Source organism: Podarcis raffonei, chromosome 5 (genome assembly GCF_027172205.1).
Source record: "Podarcis raffonei isolate rPodRaf1 chromosome 5, rPodRaf1.pri, whole genome shotgun sequence".
Classification (NCBI taxonomy): domain Eukaryota; kingdom Metazoa; phylum Chordata; class Lepidosauria; order Squamata; family Lacertidae; genus Podarcis; species Podarcis raffonei.
In genome coordinates, this window is record NC_070606.1 from 95,104,487 (window position 1) to 95,119,802 (window position 15,316).

Here is a 15,316-nt window from a genome sequence, read left to right on the forward strand (position 1 = left end):
CCGAAAACAAACGCCATCCCACAAAGTTCTACTTACTTTTCATAGACTCCTCAGTGCCCCCAGCAGAAAACTCCAGAGATATCTCACGGGAAATTTCATGAAGGGCTCGGCAAATTTCTTGACTCTCTGGGTGTGGGTGGGCTCCTTCCAAACCAGTTGCCTCCTCCTGGGACTGGAACACTGAACCCGCAGAGCCCCTAGATAGACTCCGGCACAACGGCTCTCTGCCCTGGGGAAATAAGGCAGCCAAACTTTAAGGCGAGTAGATGACTGAAGGCATATTTTAAAAGGCTCTGCTCTGAGGGGAACGAAGGAAACAAGGCAAAAAGGCACCTTCTCCAGGCAAGGCTTTCTGCAAGTGGCTACTGGAGCCAGGCACAAAATAAACGCAGCCCTTGTTTCCCACAGCAGGGGGAGCCACACTTTTTTGGACAGGGCTGGGGAATGTTTTTCAGCCTGTGAGCCATATTCCCTCTGGAGGGCTGCCTGTCGGTGTTACTACATCACAGCCAGGCAAAAATTCTCTCAAGAGGGTATGCAGCAGAGCCTGGGGAGAGTCCCAAGTGCCAGAAAAAGGCCTGCCAGGCCACATTCCGCCCCCAAGCCCAAGTTTTAAGGGAATGGGTGCTCAACTGTTGCCTTCTTGTCCCGGAAACTGGCAATGTGGTAAAGAGTGCAGTAGCTGATGAGCCGGTCTCCTGGATACAGGGCTGCGATCTCATTGGGCGATAGCAGGGCCTCCATGGTGTCTGGCACATACCAGTCTATCGTGATGTCACTCACAGCCGGCTCAATTGCTTTTTTCAAAGACTTTATCAGCTGGGGGAAAAACCAGAGATATTCAGCAGCCCTCGTATGTCTAACAGCTAGTTGCCATATTCTAAGGACGGATGAGAAATTTGATCAAGTTTGTATTTAAAGGCCAATCTATCAAATTTGTACTTTCCAGAACAATACGCAAACTGAAACAGCCATCCTTTGACATGTGCACTTATCTGAACTTTGCAATGCAGTTCTTCCATCAACCAGTATTTACCAAACTGCAAATGTTAGGAGAAAGTGTGCATAAAAAGATATTGGTGAATATAACGTACAATAATGTATTGTATGAGGAGAAATTACTTGCAGAAATAAGTGCAGGAGTCAAGACTGCACATAAAAAAGGTGTTTATCAGGAGAAATTCACACAAAACAGGGATGAATTTTCAAGAGGGTTTTTTAAAAAAATAAATAAATTAAAAAGTCTGGAAATTTCTGCAGAAATGTGAAGACTGGAAAAACAAGGAAGTGAAAGAACAGAGAGTGACAGACCCTCCATCCCTACCTCCTTGAGCCTCTTTCAGGTGGCAATATCCTGAAAGATGGCTTGGCTGCCAACACTGTCTCTGCATGGATTCTTGAACAGAAGGATGATAATACTACACTGCTGTCTGGATCCTTCATAGCTGATGCACGCCTGTGTTAAATTGTGATTGTACTAGTGTGGACATGGCACATAACTACTGAGCACAGGTGACCACCCAAGTCAAAAATACCAACAATGAAGCAGGACAGCACGTACCTTGGGCTGCAGCCTTTCACTTGGGCTTAGGAATTCAGCCCGACCTCTGCTCACCTTTGCCAGTCCGCGCAGGAGCCTACGGCAGGCACCAGAGCCCAGGCCAAAGGTAAAACACCTGTGGGAAAGAAGTCCTTGAACCTCAGACCACCCAGCCTGCTTCATTCTGTTCCACACTCTTATTAGGATGTGCACTGCCAAGCCATGGCAAGCGCTCTGAGCTCAGCAGACTGCACTGAAGTCTTCATCTCATTCATACTTTCTTAAAGCACATTACTTCCCATAAAGTATCGTGGGAATTGCAGTTTGTTATGGATTCTGGAAACTGTAGCTCTGAGTAGTAAACTACAGTTCCCATGATTCTTTGGGGGAAAGTCATGTGCTTTAAATGTATGGTGTGTGTGCGCAGCCTGTGTAAGAGGTTTGGCTGCTAGAGAGCCAAGGCTGAGAGGCAGAGGCTTGCTTAGGGTCACCCAGATAATTAATGGCTGGGGAGCAATTTGAACACACAAATCCAGTTATGACCACAAGTGTGAATACACTTGCAACATTCTAACATCAGTGGGGGTGGCCTGGAAGTGCCCTCTACTGCATTCAGCACAAACACACCTTTCTTCTGTACCAGACTGAGTCTGGCAAATGATTCTGCAAGTCTACAGTGCAAATTCAGTGTGAGATAGGGAAACAATGGCTGTAGAGGGTGCTTATTGGCTAGTTCTCATAATAGATGGCTGGCCAGGGCTGGTTATAGGGAGCAGATGGCTCCCTTATTAGAAGATCTTCACTGGCTACTCGTCTGTTTCTGGGCACAATTCAAAGTGCTGCTTATGACATACACGTCGGTACTTTTTTATAGTCAAACCTAACTATGCATATCTACGCTGGTTAGCAATCAATCCTAGTTTGGGGAACGCCCCCTACAATGATAGATTCAAACTAACTCTACTGTGCACACATTTTAAAGAGCTTTTAGGGGCAGAAGCTCTAGGTCCTCAATAGCTGCATGGCAGGCAGAAATCAACAGGTGAAACCATAACAGAGGAGCAATCGGCTAGTGTGCATAGAAGTTAACAGCATGAGCAGGAAAGGATAGGAATACGGATCAATGTTATAGTGTTGCTGCAAAGATTACTGAGATAATGTATGTGAAGTTCTTTGAATGCTTGAAAGTGCTATTTAAATGCTAAGTATTATTGATTATTGCAAATCATGAGGCTATTAGTGGCACAGAGCTTCTGTCCATAATAAAGACCGACCCAGATCCAGCTCTCTTTATTTAATGGATGATACTGCCTCTCCACTTTTCAACATAGAGCAGAGTACTTTACTCTGTCCAGGTCTGTAAAGAGGACCTCTTGCACACCAAGGTAGAATTGGAGATCTATGAAAGGCCAGTTCACCCCACTCCATACCTGACACTGCTCGCGTGTCTCCTGACCAGCTCGATGACCTTGCCTGTGTTTCCAACACTGGCATCCGTAAAAATAAAGAGCTGCCGAGGATACCCGCGGTGAAGAGGGAGCCCCAAGATCCAAGTCAGAGCAGCCAGGAGGTTGGCTCCACCCATGTCAGACCGCAGCTTCTGAATGTATTCACAGGCCAGCCTGAGGGTTTCCTGTACACGGGAGAGATGAGTGGATTATGGAGACAGCAAATAGACTGAGCCAGACTTCTTGCCATAAAGCAAGCTCTCCACCACCACAGAACATTATGACTTCTGTCTCTGTGGCTCATAATTCTGCATTCCAGAAAGTGAGATCCTGTGGCCTGAACATGTTGTGGAAATAGCGTGCCAATCAACTCCTGCTACTTACATGCATGAAGGAACTAAAAGGCACAGTACTGGTGACAACTAGAAGTCCTTGCTTACTTGCTGCCTGTCTTCTGACATTTTGTCAGGCATTTTCTACACATATGCAAGTTTCTCTCCATATGCAAATTCTTTTCCATAGCCATAAACCTATTTTAAAAACTAGCCAAATCTCCCAAGAAAACGATCACCAATTTTGCTTTTGTGAATCATGTTGATCTCTCTGCACCCTGCACTCCAACCATAAAACCAATGGCAATTTCAGTTGCCATGAATCCAGAAAGCCCTTCCCAGGGAAGCTTGCATGGCACCCCGTCTGATATCTTTGGGCACCAGGCTTTTTATTTGCTTAAGCCTTTCAGCACGTCAGCTACCTGGTTTCAATCTGTGTACTTTTATTGCGTCTGTTGATTTTTACTGTTTTATTGCCCTGCTGAATTATTTTATATAATTATGAACGTTATCATTTTATTAATTTTTTAGCTGTTCTGAGAATTGCCATCTAAAAAATACTGTGTGTTTTATTCAACAAATAATCCACTGATCTCATTTGTCCCTTTCTAAGCCATGCTCCTGGACATACCAAGGAGGAATCTGGGAACTTTTTTGGATAAAACTTGTACTCTACAATTGAGTTACAGCCCTCCCTAATCTTCTTGAACTTCCTGTTTGTGAGTCAGACAGACACACAATTCTGGGAGTCGTAAGTAAATAGATATTAATTCTGCTATTTCACAATCACGCTTCACAAGCTGGCATTTGAAATTGGGGGTGGGCAGAATTCAGCTTCCTGAAAAGATGTGGCCCCTTAAATAAATTTAATGTGGCATAAGGTTTTGTGGACTTCAGCATCTGCTTTAAAAAGGAAAAAAGCCTCTAGCATTTATGGTTGGGAAGACAAATCTGAAAATATGTATGAAATGACTGGTATCATCTCATAAGTGGAGGGGTGAGATGCAAGGGAGGATTTCAAGTGAATATGGGACAGATCCGCAGAACCTGCACAGCTGCTGGACTCTGGCCAACCCAGAATAAACTGGACATAAAAAGCCAGCATAGCAAGTCTGCATGCTTTGCGTAACACACACAGATCACTGAACTCAACTTCTCTTGGCACAGAATTTGGGTCACCTGAGCACAGCAGTTTTATCACAAGGACTGAAGATGACGCAACATGTTCCCCCAAGCACAGAATCAACCCAGCAACCTTCATCTTAAGTAATGGCACACAGGTCAAACGTCTTCAGTCCACTAAAGGTTGCATCTCTTCCAACAAAAGTTAATATTCTGGATTTAAGGTGATTCAGATGGAGGTCCTGTATTGCATATAGGCTGCTCAGGCCTGATTTTGGTCTGTTTTGGACACATTCTCCCTTTTCAGTCATGGCTACTCATTACTATTCTGCAATGCCATCCACAGCAGTGGGTGGTGCTTGGTGGAATTTTTTGGAGGTGGTTTTATTTGTTTGTTCATCCATTCAATCATTCCTCCCTTCTTCTACTACCTTCTTATGTTCTAGAAATGCATATAGGTACTTCTGTACTTGGGCATGCAAACCTTTTGTTTTTCTTGGGGGGGGGGAACCCCAGGAAGCGAGCAAGACTGCAAAAACAATGGATCAAGGATTGTCCCTATTTGAACAGTTTTATTTTATTACTATCAATCTGAACAGTCATCAGTTGAGTGTACATTGTTTCTTACATTTTGTGTGCTTGAAACATCACAACACCTTCCTTCCTTCCTTTCCTTGTAGTGCCATCATTGCTTTCCCCACCCCACCCTTGGTATGTTATTATATTCCTTTTCATTATATTCATGTAGGGATTTCCCGTCCTACATTTTCCCTATTCATGATTAACTGGGGGGAAAATGCAATTAAAGAAATAAATGTTAGAATGATGATGACAACTCATGGCACCATACCTGCACATTCACAGAGTTCTTGTCAGATCCAGTTAATTGCCAGTTAATAGCTTTGGGGTCAGAGGGGTGGACAAGAAGCCGCAATGGTCAGAATACTCACACTATTGCAGGGCTTGCTGGTGGTGAAGACCGGCTTGATGCTGGAGCCAAAGCCAGCCACATTCAACAAGGTGCTGGGAGGAAGGCTCTTCACAGCCACCAACAGAGCATCCTGTGCAGAGAGAGAGAGAGAATGAGGTGTCCATCCATATTTACCCTTTGCCCTGCTGCTTTCCCCAGGAAAACACTCTCTTTAACACTGAATCAGAAGAAATGGCAATGGGAGGTCCCGAGGGTGGCAAAATGAGAACACGGTTTTTCTGTGGTGGATCCCCATTTGTGAACTGGTATCCCCATGGAGGCACATCTGGCACCTTCATTACATATTGTTATGTGCCAGGCAAAAACATTCTGCATTTTAGGAGGCAAGATGGAAAGGAGTTTCAATAGGTGCAGAGAGTCATTCTTTATTGGCAGCGAAGAGAACACAACACTCAATTCAATGTTCTATTCTTATTTTCTTACAAGTGTAGTTCAAGTTTGCTTGGAACACAGACCAGTCTTGGGGTAGTTAGTGGGAATTTTGCTGGGGAGAGGAAAAACTTGGAGGACCTTGGAGCTGTGTTTGGTTGGAGCAGCACTGTTGGTTAGAGTTGTCTGCCTTGGCATCTTAATTATAGTACTTAACATTTCTGGATTGTTTGTCTTGAACAGCATCTCCTAATTAACATGCATTATCATCTTTGTGAAAGCTCCATAAGAAAATCGAACAACGTTGTACAAAGTATGCAGGTTATATTGAATATATTAGCAGTAGGGAATGCTTTTGTGGGAGAAGTGTTGGAGCTTGTGGCAAGCTTGCTGTCAATCAGGGCTCAAAATGCACTTTTAATGAGTTTCTATGTGATGTTAACATTGTCTAATCCACTTTTGGAAAGTTTTTGTGGTGTCCAAAATTTACAGCAAATGTTCATGGCAAACTGGTTTGCAACAGACACACAAAGAAGGGCCTCAGATGGTGATTGCAGGGTCCAGGTTGGTTCATATCCCACACTTTCTTCATCCATAATGCAAAAAGTCTCATCTTTGGGGTGTTGTGCAAGACCTCACAATCAACTATAACTGTGCAACCTGAATTTGCCGGATTGAGACCAAATCCTACCCAAAAACAGTATCAATCTGGAAGCATCCTTAGCAAGAGGACAAGCCTTTCCTTGCTCAGGCTACACTAACAGGAAGGAATAAAATCTGAGTCCTGCGAGGAATTCTGAGCATCTTCCCATTAAAGCTGGGAAAACATATATTGTTAAGGATGCCCCAGAGAGGCATCATAATGTGGGAAGATGCTACTTATCTGCATAATAATCAATATAATATCTCATATAATTTTTGAAAACTTGGCAGATGCTGAAAAAACAATTGTGCATATTCTGCAAATATTCTGGAACTGTTGCTCATCAGGTCTGCAAAAAATTAGTTTTATTTTACACACACAAACAAGGCATCAGGAGCATATACCTTGATGCCCATTCAGTAAATATGTCAGGTTCGGTCCTTGGCATCTTCAGGCAGGGCTGGTGGAAAACCCCTGTCTGAACCCCAGGCAAGCTGCTGTCAGCCCTTATGGACACTGCTGACCTAGTATAGCACCAATGGCCCGACTTTCTAAAAGACAGCTTCCCATTTCCCAATGCTCTGTTTACCTTGATCCCATCAACGCCAGGGCCACTCATGCTTGTACTCTGGTCAATGAGGAAGAGCATTTCGCGAGTGATGGTCTGGAAATCAGTGGAAACGCAGCTGGCCTCAGGGCAGAAATTCAGCATCAGGACAGGATTGTGAAAAATGTCTTTGTGGAACCTCTTCTGGACAAAGGCAACCTAGGAGCAAAGAAAATATGTTGTGGCTTCAACCTTTCCTTCCCGATATCATTGTATATTATCATGCAATGTGGAGGTTGGCACAGTGCAAATGCACTGGCAGGAGCACCAGAATTTCTCCAGCAGTGTGCGCGCACTGCACTGACTTCACGGTCGCCTTGCCCCATCCCTTCTATCTCCCATCCCCTCTACCTCCCAGTAAGCAGCAGCAATGTGACCAACCTGAGTTCAGGTGAGCAGCAGCATCCCTACCACACCATGTGCTTCTTGCTCAGCCACCAGGCCAGAGAATTTACAGTTAGAGGCGACAAAAAGCAAGGTATTAAGGTGCTACTATCGAGGTCCTAGTCATTTCAATCCAACTTGAGATCACCCTTAGACAACCCAGGGGGAAAAAAGTCTCTTCCTAGATGGTTACCTGTCTCTCCCAATCATCTTTTTTGGCAATACGAGCATAATCACGGCGGTTCCTTATTTGTGCCTCGTAGTCCTGATATGAGATAGCACCATCTTCTATGATGAGGTGTGGATGATGAGGTTCTTAGGGGAGGAAAATGTAAAGCTGCATGAGAGTCAGAATGATCCAGTGCACAGACAGCTGGGCTGTTTGGACCTAGGTTCAAAACCAGGTATGGACTCAAAACTGGTGGCCTCAGGCAACTCCCAGTCTCATTTGCACACCTGTAAAATAGGAATAAGAATAACCTCCTCCGTTATGTAGAGGGTCACCAGGAACAGCCCATAAGGTGGCAACTGACACCACATGGAGCAGGTTAAAGTAGCTTCCTTATGATAGATGATTGACATGCACCAATCCTAAAATACGTATATCTGTGGATTGCACTTTGAGGACCCCTTCTGATGCTACACGAGCAGCATGGATATTGCTGCAGGGAGTATCTTAGAATCATAGAGTTGGAAGAGACCACAAGGGCCATCGAGTCCAACCCCCTGCCAAGCAGGAAACACCATCAGAGCACTCCTGACATATGGTTGTCAAGCCTCTGCTTAAAGACCTCCAAAGAAGGAGACTCCACCACACTCCTTGGCAGCAAATTCCACTGTCGAACAGCTCTTATTGTCAGGAAGTTCTTCCTAATGTTTAGGTGGAATCTTCTTTCTTGTAGTTTGGATCCATTGCTCCGTGTCCGCTTCTCTGGAGCAGCAGAAAAACAACCTTTCTCCCTCCTCTATGTGACATCCTTTTATATATTTGAACATGGCTATCATATCACCCCTTAGCCTCCTCTTCTCCAGGCTAAACATGCCCAGCTCCCTTAGCCGTTCCTCATAAGGCATCGTTTCCAGGCCTTTGACCATTTTGGTTGCCCTCCTCTGGACACGTTCCAGTTTGTCAGTGTCCTTCTTGAACTGTGGTGCCCAGAACTGGACACAGTACTCCAAGTGAGGTCTGACCAGAGCAGAATACAGTGGCACTATTACTTCCCTTGATCTAGATGCTATACTCCTATTGATGCAGCCCAGAATTGCATTGGCTTTTTTAGCTGCTGCGTCACACTATCTTCTCTCCAGAGGTCACAGAAATAAGAGAATCAGCTCTTTAACCACTACGCAGGTGGTATCTTATCCCACATAATTTGCTATATAGTTGTCTGAATAATCTGCCTAGCTTCATATTTATAAAAATTCTTAAACACATCATCTGGGCTAGTCTGGTTGTTCTTGCTTGAGATTTTGTGTTTAGTCCATAACTGCCTAAATAAAAATGTCATGACAAAAATAATATATTAAAAAGTCCAATGTTCCCATAAAGCAGAGACACACTAGAGCAGCTCGTATGCCAGGTTTGGCCAAACCTGGCCCTCCAGCTGTTTTGGGACTACAACTCCCACCATCCCTAGCTAACAGGACCAGTGGTCAGGGATGATGGGAACTGTAGTCCCAAAACAGCTGGAGGGCCAAGTTTGGCCATGCCTGTCCTATGCCAACCTCAGAAAGGACCCCAAGAGGCATTACAGAAGCTGTGCGTGTGTGCTATAAAATAAAAGTTCAGAAATTAATGTCTCTCAGTCGCAATATATTGTTGGTATCTGGGTACAGAACTAAAGATCTGGAAGATTAAATTGTTCAGTCCTAAGGCTCCCCAGTCGGATTATCACCCCTACATTCCCCCTTGCAGTGTGTATTATACATTAGCAGAAGGTTCCATTGTTGTAGCGATCGCAGAATCCCTTGACTTCAAAGTGTTCTCTTACCACAAGGATACAAGATAATCTCCAGGTTCCTGTCACATCTGTGCTTCTCTGCCAAGGTGATGCATATAGTTGAGGCAGAGCTGGCAAAAGGATTAGCATCAGCCCGAAGAGCATGGGATGGGCTCTCCAATCCTGCAATAACGAGAGGATTTTATTGCCTGTTGTAATGTAATAACCTCTAAAACAGGGGTGGGGGACATTTGGCCCTCCAGATGTTGCTGAACAACAACTCCCATCAGCCTCACAAACATGATCAATGGCCAGGGATAATGGGAGTTATAGTTCATCAGCATCTGCAGGGCCAAAGGTTTCCTACTCCTGCTTGAAAGTGTGTCAGATGGAAATAGATGCATTTGTTTAACAGCACCAAGCAAGGCCTCGTTACCACGCACTTGTGCTCACTTGAAGACTTGGCATCAAGTGATGACCAACATGTGTGGATGAACGAACTTGTACATCAATTAGATCTCAGACATAAACAAAGTAGATTTAAATGGAAACAGCTCACATGTTTGACAGAGAATAATTGATCGCTGAGTAATGGAATGAACACACACACAAATCTGCCCTTGGAGATTAGATAACAGCAATGCAATAGAGGCATTCTTCTTCCATGCCTCTTCAAAGAATAAGAATCAGGTAAGGTGGCTAACACAGTATTTTTTTAAAAAAAAAATTCTTAAAAATCAAAACTATATATTGGGGGGCAGGACCAAACCTAATCTAACAGCAGCCAAACAGTGACAAAAAACCTCATCCTCCTCCATCTTCAGATATTTATCTAAATAATACTTATTTAAAAAGAAGTTTCAGTATTTAGCATCTTTACAATCTGTTTTCACTAAGAAGAAATTGCTGGTCCCTATGGCTGCAAAGGCAAAGCACTGCAGTGAGCGTTCAGTGTAACTCAGGAGCCAGAAGACGGCTGTAAGATTTCTAGTGCTCAGGGTGTGCCCTCTGAGTTGCAGAAGGATGAGAAAAAAGCAAGCAAATGTGTAAATGTGCAGAACTGATAAAGGCCCTTTCTTCAGCACAAACTTTGAAATATACTCAGAGTCGCAAGGTGATTTCATGCTCTTTATTCAGCTCATAGTGGTGAGGAGGAATGAATGAGAGTCCCCTCAAAGTATCTGCTTTATATACATTATTTACACAATGGGCTACACATGATTGGCTAATTCCGGAATTCTACTGTAAGCCAATCAGGTTGTGGATTCACTTCTATCTGGAGCATGATTGGGTAGTTCCTGCCAACCAATCATACTGCTGCATTGTTCTAGGACCAATCAGACTGCTGCATTCTGAATCCTATTGTTCTAGGACCAATCAGACTGCTGCCTTTTGGATCCTATTGTTCTAGGACCAATCAGACTGCTGCAGTTTGGATCCTATTCAACTCAGTACATAACACCCCTCCCCTCTAAGTTCCAGTCCTGCCCGGGAGGTCGCATTCATAGTCCTCGAGGTACGCTGGCGGCCTACGTGTGCGTTGCGGCCTGGGGTGTTCCCTGGTCCGGGGTTCAGGTTCTGGCTCGTGTTCCAAGGATGCTGGCTGTGATGGGGCTATTTGGTCTGGCGCAACCGGCTCGCTCAGTCGTGGTTCTGGTTCCGGTGTCCTTTCGGCCTCGCAGGTCCTCTCTGTATTTACTGATTCTGCCTCTCCTGCTGGCCTCATCTACTGGCAGCTGTTGATATGCTTGGGCCAAGTCCAGCTTGCCAAAAATTTTCGACCCAGCCAGGGTGGCAAGAACATGGCTGACCACTGGCACTGGGTATGCATGGGCCGTGAGGGCCTTGTTTATGGTACATTTGTAGTCTGCGCAGATGCGGACTGAACCATTAGGCTTGACGGGCGTGACGATTGGGGTTTCCCAGGGGGCATTAGGCACCGGCTCCAGCACTCCTTGCTCCACGAGCCGGTCCAATTCCTCGTCTATACGGGGTTTCAGGGCGAACGGGACCCGGCGGGCCTTGAGCCTGACTGGTCGTACTGCGGGGTCAAGCTGTAGAGCAATGGGGGGGCCCGTATACTGTCCCAATTTCCCATCGAAAACCCCCGGAAATTCCTTGCATATGGCGTCCACGTCCTCTTGTAAGCTAGTGTGGTTCACCCCGGTGACGGCTAGCCCCAGTGGTCCAAACCATGCCAATCCCAGTAAGCTAATGTAGGGGCCCTTGACCACAAGCAAGTCCAGTTGCCGCGTCCGCCCTCGGTATTGCACCCTGAAGGTCCCCACCCCCATTGTGGGGACCTTACGTTTTTGGAAGTCCCGGAGGGTGAATGGGGCCGGCCTGAGTTTGGGACCCCCAGTAGGACACAGTTTCCTTAAGGTCCTTGCCGAGATTATGGATAGAGTTGAACCCGTGTCAAGCTCCATGCGGCATGGGGCCCCCTCTATCTGTACGTCAACATAAATTTTCTCTACGTTGGGGTGGGGCAACTGGTATACCTGGAAGTCCGTGAGCTCTGTCGAGTTGCCTTGGTGCGTTGGGCCCCGGGACCTGGGGCTCTTGGATTGGTCATCTGATGCCTGGCGTCGGGTGGGCCGAGCCCGACACACCCGGGCGATGTGTCCCAATTTTCTGCACTGCCTGCACTCTGCGTTGCGGAAACGGCAGGTCCTCCTCTCGTGACTTTCTCCACAGCTTGCGCAGCTCCCTCCTTCTCGTCGAGGCAGCTGTGGTATGTGGGCTGCTTGAGTGCGCTGCTGTACTCGGTGCACCTCCTCCCTGTCGGATCCTGAGTCGTCGGTGAGGTCTTTGTGGTGGACCCTCGGTTGGGACAGCTGGCTCGGCCGTGCCTCTTGCGTCGACCTCTCGGCAGCTTCCGTTGCCAGGGCCTCCTCCAGAGCGACCTGGAACGTTAGGTCCTTCTTAGCGTAGAGGCATCGTTGCAGCTTCTCATCCTTCAGGCCACCGACGAGGCGGTCACGAAGCATGTTCTCCAGCTCTGAGAAGTTGCAGAACCGGGCGGCTTGGCGGAGAGAGGTCACAAACCCAGTTATGGTTTCCCCAGGGGCTTGCCGCTTTGCGTAGAAGGCATTTCGACGAGCCACCACTGAGGGCTGCGGCGAAAAGTGCCCCTTCAGCTGTTCCATTATTGTTTTGTATGGAACAGTAGCGACGTCTTCAGGCGCAAGGAGAGCCCGGGCGATTTCAAACGTCTCCTCTCCGCAGACGCTGAAGAATATCGCCCTCTTCTTGGCGTCTTCTTCGTCGGTGACCCCTTTGGCTTCTAGGAGGAAGGTGAAACGGGAGGCGTACGCTTCCCAGTCTCCTGATGCTGGGTTGAACGGCGAGAAGCTGTTGTCGGTTGCCATTCTGAGTTCCTTGTGTCCCGGAGCTGAAGCCTGGATACACGGTGCGAGGCAGCGGTGCGGCAGGTGGCGGTGCTGCGGTGCTGTGTGTGGCAGTCAGCTCAGCGGGATCCCACCTTCGTCGCCAGTGAAATATACTCAGAGTCGCAAGGTGATTTCATGCTCTTTATTCAGCTCATAGTGGTGAGGAGGAATGAATGAGAGTCCCCTCAAAGTATCTGCTTTATATACATTATTTACACAATGGGCTACACATGATTGGCTAATTCCGGAATTCTACTGTAAGCCAATCAGGTTGTGGATTCACTTCTATCTGGAGCATGATTGGGTAGTTCCTGCCAACCAATCATACTGCTGCATTGTTCTAGGACCAATCAGACTGCTGCATTCTGAATCCTATTGTTCTAGGACCAATCAGACTGCTGCCTTTTGGATCCTATTGTTCTAGGACCAATCAGACTGCTGCAGTTTGGATCCTATTCAACTCAGTACATAACACCCTTGTTTGGAACTGTGTGTTTTTAAAAGCCACACAGGAAACACACAGCCCAGGGACTCTCACTCCTGACCTGAAGGTCCCGCCAATTCGCCCTCTCTTATCTACAGCCCTTACAGAATTCAAACCGCTCTTTGGCAAACCGTTCCACAATGTATAAAGGTTTCAATACTGTGGTCACAACACTAATCCAGCACAGACTTATTTAAAAGAATATACAGTTAGGGCTCACCCACACTTTCTGCTTGTCCCGTGCCTAGAAAGCAAAGGTCTAAGCAGTTTAATGTATGGAAGTGAGAGATGGACCATAAAGAAGGCTGATCGCCGAAGAATTGATGCTTTTGAATTCTGGTGCTGGAGGAGACTCTTGAGAGTCCCATGGACTGCAAGAAGATCAAACCTATCCATTCTTAAGGAAATCAGCCCTGAGTGCTCACTGGAAGGACAGATCCTGAAGCTGAGGCTCCGATACTTTGGCCACCTCAGGAGAAGAGAAGACTCCCTGGAAAAGACCCTGATGTTGGGAAAGATGCAGCGCACAAGGAGAAGGGGACGACAGAGGACGAGATGGTTGGACAGTGTTCTCGAAGCCACAAACATGAGTCTGACCAAACTGTGGGAGGCAGTGGAAGACAGGAGTGCCTGGCGTGCTCTGGTCCATGGGGTCACAAAGAGGCGGACACGACTAAACAACAACAAGCAGTTTTCTGCTTGACCTGAGCTTTCTAGGCATGGGTCTAAGCAACTTTGCCTTTGACCTGCTGCTTTCCCCCAGAAAACTCACTAATTACTGGTAGATTGGAACAAATGGCAATCTGCGGGAAAACCTGATTGTCATTTGTTCCGATTCAGCGCTAAAGAACAGATTTCTTGTGAGGTGGGGAAGCAAAAGAAGGTGTGGATAAGCCTTTATATAGCTTACACTAAGGTACATACCTGCCAGCTTATCTGCACTGCTAGATAAATGGAGCTAGATAATTTTTCAGCACACAACTCCCCCCCCCCATTTTTTTACCTTTCTGCACAGACCACAATGAAGTCATTCGTCAGCAGCAAAAGACATTTTTACTAGACTGAAGCCCAGCAAGGCCACGAGTGCAGCATTTCTCGGAGGCATGGGACTTGAGCCAACTCCTAATGGGATTAATTCCTTCGTCTGTCTCAAGCATATGCTCCAGGGCTCTCTGAAGTTGCTTCCGTCTCCCTCCCCCCACGACACACACTTTCGCTTGCTTCCTTTCTTCCCACAGCCATCATTTTTTCATGAGGGAAAAAGAGTATAGACTCAGCACTAAAGCATGCGCAATATAAATGGTTTAAAAACCAGAGACTTTATTCATGTGGTGAAAATCTCTGCTTTGTTAACCACGGTAGCGCATATTTTATTTTAGTGATTAACCAATTCCTAAAAGAGGTTCAGAACAAGCATTTATGAAGTGCTCTTCTGACGCCTTTATAACTAAAGATTCTGCCTCCTCTTCTGGGGCTGCTTCATAAATCCTTCACAATGCCACTAACCAGACAGCACTTCTGGAACACCTTCATTCACTGTCACTTCCCCACAGTCCTTAAAGCAAGACATCTTTGAAACCCAAGTATTTAGTCTTCTGAGATCATGAGATCTATCTATTATCTATCTATCTATCTATCTATCTATCTATCTATCTATCTGGAGCAAAAGCAAAAGTGAATCACCTGCATTTCCCATAGTCCTGGATAATGGAAGGAATCAATGGGCATTGCAGCCATTGCACTTACTTCTGGATCAAGAGCGGACAGTAGAGTGGGCAGAAGGAATCTGCTCCCTGTCACTGTTGGCATTTTGGTTTCTATCAGATTCTCACTCTTACAATCTCAGGTTCAGTTCTCCACATTTCTGTATGTGTTTGTGATATATACATTTTTAAAGTCCCCCATGTGGTTTACGTGGGGCTTTCCTTGGTTTGATCTGGAAGCTGCAGTTAGTGCAGAATGAGACTGAAATATACTCAGAGTCGCAAAGTGATTTCATGCTCTTTATTCAGCTCATAGTGGTGAGGAGGAATGAATGAAAGTCCCCTCAAAGTATCTGCTTTA

At 46.1% G+C, this 15,316-nt stretch overlaps 1 protein-coding gene across 5 annotated transcripts in view; it reads right to left on the bottom strand.

Moving 5' to 3' along the window:
* Window positions 1-15,316, bottom strand: part of VWA5B2 (von Willebrand factor A domain containing 5B2) — a 99,047-nt gene that overhangs the window by 13,178 nt on the left and 70,553 nt on the right. For 3 of the 5 annotated variants that reach the window (XM_053390726.1, XM_053390728.1, XM_053390727.1), the window contains 8 exons: window positions 9,428-9,559; window positions 7,630-7,751; window positions 7,035-7,211; window positions 5,393-5,503; window positions 2,971-3,173; window positions 1,562-1,676; window positions 634-819; window positions 37-229 (listed from right to left, as the gene is read on the bottom strand). In XM_053390726.1, coding sequence (XP_053246701.1) covers window positions 37-229; window positions 634-819; window positions 1,562-1,676; window positions 2,971-3,173; window positions 5,393-5,503; window positions 7,035-7,211; window positions 7,630-7,751; window positions 9,428-9,559 — 1,239 coding nt within the window. Of the gene's footprint in view, window positions 1-36; window positions 230-633; window positions 820-1,561; window positions 1,677-2,970; window positions 3,174-5,392; window positions 5,504-7,034; window positions 7,212-7,629; window positions 7,752-9,427; window positions 9,560-14,255; window positions 14,440-15,316 lie in introns of those variants that run through there. The other 2 variants (XM_053390730.1, XM_053390729.1) reach the window with 2 other exon arrangements.